Consider the following 4,603-nt stretch of genomic DNA (forward strand, 5'->3'; position numbering starts at 1 on the left):
GGTTTCATTGTGTTAGCCAGGATGGTCTCGATCTCCTGACCTCGTGATCCACCCACCTCGGCCTCCCACAGTGCTGGGATTATAGGCGTGAGCTACCACGCCCAGCCAAGTTTTTCTTAAAGCAAGACGATGCCTGATTCCCACAGCCATCTTTCTCGGGCATAGAAGCATTATAACATGGGGTCACAGATCTGAGTGTCACAGAATCTGCACTCTACCAGTAGCTAGCAATATGACAATGAGCAAGTCACTTAACCTCTCAGAGCTTCAGTTTTCTCTTCTGTAAAATGAGGCTAACAATAATGTGTACTTCATGGGGTGGGCATATAATGAGGGTTTTAATGTTAACTGCAATCATAAAAGTAATTATTGATAGTAAGAATGGTAACTTTCAAAGTCAAGTTTGCATGTTTGATTCTAGCCAGTTAACATTGGGACAAAGAAAAAACAGCTTTCCATTGCCAAAGCCTTTGCCCTTAGACCCAGGGAGCCGTCTTGCTAGTCTCCAAGACGGATCAGGGCAGAAAGACAGCTCAGGGCAAGCCCATCCCTAGTGCTGGGAAAACAGATCACAAAGTGTATGATGCTGGTGCTGGATCCATAACACCATCTTTATGGAGGGACAGGGAATGAGGGAGAGGATGAGGATGCCACAAATCTCTCCCGGAATCCCACATCTACTTTGCACAAGAGATCAGTAAGAGTGAGCCCCCAGCGCCCCCGCCCCTGCCTCCTATACCTTACTGTCCAGCTTCTTCATAGTCACTAGGTCCAGAGACTTCAGGGAATGACCCGTGGGGGCAATGAAATACAAGCAGACATGGATCCGGGAGTCATGGTAGGTGTGCAGCACTCTTCGGATCTTCAGCTCTTCCTGCAGGTAGGCCTCGAATTGTGCGTCAATGAATTCCACGATGGGCTTGTAGCTAAAAAGGACAGAGGTGGACCCCATCAAAAACTTGGATTTTGACCCTGTCCCTTTTGGAAGTTTCAAATGCCCTCTGTAATCCTGACTCTCTCCCATCCAGCTGCATTTCTCCATCTCCCTTCAGTGGGCCTCCGATCTTGTCAGCGTGGCCACCTTCTTGGTCTCTACGTGAGCCAAACATATGCCCATCTGTGCACCTTCACTAGAACGCCCCTTTCTCTCTCCTCATCCCAATTCTGCCCTCCCAGACCTCAGGGCTCAGCTTAATGCTCTCCTCCTTCCTACGGCCTTCCCCACTTATGCCAGAAATCCCTTCTGCGAGTCAGGGGCATAATAAGAAATGGCATTCAATTACTTATTGTTGCTTCACAAAGATTCTCTCAACTAGATTGTCTTCCTAAAGGGCAGGGCCTGTGAAGGGCACTTCTCTGTCCCTCAGAGGGTCCCAACACAGCATGGAGCTCACTGGCCGTATCTGTAGAGGGGCTGATTTTCCTCCAAGCTGGGCTCATGTCTTTGCTTCCTTTATGTTGCCCTACAGTGCCTAGATGAGAGCTGGGTGCACAGTGGGTAACGAGACCTCTCTTTGGCCCACTGCTGGGCAATCTTGTGAGAACATTCAAGGCTTTTGCTCATTCTTGCTAGGTTTAGTGGAGCTCCCCACTTGGCTCCCCCAAGGTCAAGATATTTTTCTGATTCTCATTTCTGCCAAGGTGGTGACTTTAAAATCTAAGTATTCAGGCCAGGCACAGTGGATCATGGCTGTAATCCCAGCACTTTGGGAGGCTGAGGCGGGCATATCTCCTGAGGTCAGGAGTTCGAGACCAGCCTGGGCAACATGGCAAAACCTCGTCTCTACTAAAAATACAAAAATTAGCCAGGTGTGGTGGCTCATGCCTGTAGTCCCAGCTACTCAGGAGGCTAAGGCAGGAGAATCACTTGAACCCGCGAAGCAGGGGTTGCAGTGAGCGGAGATCACGCCACTGCACTCCAGCCTGGGCAACAGAGTGAGACCCCGTCTCCAAAAACAAACAAACAAACAAACAAACAAAACTAAGTATCCAGGCAAAATCTGGTAAAGCTACTCCCCCCTGCACACCCTGCACACGTGGACACGTGGACACAGGCCTGCCAGCTCACTGAGTCTCTACACACGGCTCCTCTAGGTGGCCCCCAAGTCTTGCCAAGGCTTCTTAAACAACAGTCAGCCCTCTATGTCTCTCTGTCCTGGGCCTCCCTGGGAAACTTCCCTCTCTCTCTGTGCCAGTCCCCTCCCACATCATCCCCGTCACCCCTACAGCCTCTTTCTGCTTTAACTAGGTCAGCTTAGCTCAGCTCTGCCTCTTGTTCTCATCTCTCCTATCTGTCTGCTGCCTCTCTGGCTGAGGGGCTGCCTCCCTTCAGGCTAGAAGAGGCTTGTCATGTGGGCCCAGGGCAGGGAGTTTTCAGATACCGCTGCCAGAACCGAACATGATGATCAAAGGAGGAGCTGGGTCCAGCCAATGCCTCCCACCTGCAGCAGCTCCCAGGCTGAGCCTTTTTGAAAGATCCCCCTAGTAGAGAAGGGGAAAATAGCCTTTTAAAAAAGAATCATAGGATCCTAGATTCTGAGAGCTGCAGCCAGAGCTGAGATCCAGGTTCAGGCTATCTCTGGAGCCCCAGAGAAAAATCTTTTATTTTAGATGGAGTTTCACTCCGTAGCCCAGGCAGGACTGCGGTGGCGCGATCTCCGCTCACTGCAACCTCCACCTCCTGAGCCCCAGAGAAAACTCTAAAAACACAGTCCTTTCTTTATTCCTTTGATCCCTCTGAGCCACTGTTCTGAAGGGTAATCGCATCAAAGAATCTCTTGGTTGCAAAGATCCTTAGGAGGTTCCTGACGAATTTGGAGTGAGGGTGGGGGATGTATCCCCTAGGCTTATCTAATTAATTTTTGGATGTTTTGCTGATTTGAAATAGTTGATGATGGCACTGCTTCATTTTTTTTTCTCAATTACATTACTTTTTTTTTTTAACTTCATTTTTTGCTTTGCAGAAGGCATCAAAGGAGGAAAGAAAATAAAGCTAAAACGTACATTTTTTAGCTCCCCCCGCCCCACCCCGGAATCTGTAGTGATACCCTGTGCCTGTCTTACTGCAATTGCCTCTGGCTCTCGGAAGCTCCCAAAATGTACACGGATCAGACCAGCCAAATCAGCCAATCAGCCACCAGGATTTGGTGCAGACGAATCCTAAATGGGTGATTTCTCTTCGTCTTATTCATCTCTGTATCCTCCACGTCTAGCCTGCTGTCTGGAACATAGTAAAGTTTCCCCTGCTGCTCTGCGTTCCCTCCACCCCCGGCCTCAGTGACTCATCTTCCCACGGTGGCCACCTCTCTCCCACACTCTGTTGTGCTGCTCACTGGACTCCAGTGGGTGGTAAACTAAATCTTTTATTCTTATAGGCTACCTCCTCCCAAACTGCTTCCTTCCTCTAAATGACACCTGACTATCCTTCAGAGATGCTGCTTTTCTCATGTCCTTCTCAACTGGAAATTTCTTCATCTCCACACCAAAGTCCCATGGATGGGCAGAGAGCGCAGCTTTCTTCTAGCTCTTGATTCCCTTGCTCACTGTGATCTCCTCATCTCCTCCATCTTCGACCAAAACCAGCTCCAACAGACTCCATCCCTCCAAAACCAGCTCCAACAGACTCCATCCCTCCCCATCACTACTGATAATCTTTGACATTTCAAGACAGCCGTTCTTAACACGGGGTTCATGGACCTCCTAGGTTCTGTGAATAGAATTCAGAGGATCTGTGAACTTGGATAGGAAAAAAATACATCTTTTTCACTAATCTCTAACTGAAGTTTAGCAGTTTCTTCAGCTACAGACATAGGTAACAATCTACAGTAATGTTAGCAGTACCTGTGATTTCATAACCAATAGAAATCACTGATACCATCATTTCCCATTCCAGTTGTTGCAAATAGCTCAAAATGGCATTTATACTCATTACATCCAAATTCTGATAATTATTAAGCCTGCATATAGATATTATTACTTCCAGAATTGATAGAGAAGCACATAGATTACCAAGTCACAATTTTTAAATATTTTAATAACTGTATTTTTAGTATACTTGGTATATTTTAGGCATTTAAAAACATTATTTTGAGAATGAGCCCACAGGCCTCACTAGATTGCTAACGGGGCCAACGGCACAAAATAACCCCTGGTCTAGACAATAATTCTTATTCATTTTGGATAATGATATGTACTATGAAGATACTCCAATAGGATAATGGGATATACATGTGATTGAGGGCTCAACTACTTTAAATACAGTGATCAGGGAAGGCTTCTCTAAGGGTGTGACATCTGAGCCGCAAGGATGAGTATGAGAGAGCCATGGAGAGATCTGGGCGAAGAGCATTCCAGGCAGAGGGAAGAGCAAATGTGAGGATGGTCCTGAGGCAGAAGCCAGTCTGACAGGTTTGAGCAATGGGAAAAAGGCCAGGGAGGTGGGACTTGGTGAACCCAGCTTGAGTAAATTATTCACAGTAGCCCAAAGGTAGAAACAACCCAAATGTCCATCAACTGATGACCGGATAAAGAAAATGTGGAGGCCGGGCGCTGTGGCTCACGCCTGTAATCCCAGCACTTTGGGAGGCCGAGGCGGGCGGATCAC

General features: G+C 47.7%; 1 protein-coding gene across 7 annotated transcripts in view; it reads right to left on the reverse strand.

Annotated features, from left to right (window-relative positions):
- SEPT6 (septin 6) overlaps nt 1-4,603 on the reverse strand; it is an 80,621-nt gene that overhangs the window by 39,117 nt on the left and 36,901 nt on the right. For all 7 annotated transcript variants that reach the window (XM_011977159.1, XM_011977162.1, XM_011977164.1 and 4 more), the window contains one exon: nt 740-926. In XM_011977159.1, the coding sequence (XP_011832549.1) occupies nt 740-926 (187 nt within the window). The remainder of the gene's footprint in view (nt 1-739; nt 927-4,603) is intronic.

The sequence above is a fragment of the Mandrillus leucophaeus genome, unplaced genomic scaffold (assembly GCF_000951045.1).
Source record: "Mandrillus leucophaeus isolate KB7577 unplaced genomic scaffold, Mleu.le_1.0 Scaffold174, whole genome shotgun sequence".
NCBI classification, from domain to species: Eukaryota; Metazoa; Chordata; class Mammalia; order Primates; family Cercopithecidae; genus Mandrillus; species Mandrillus leucophaeus.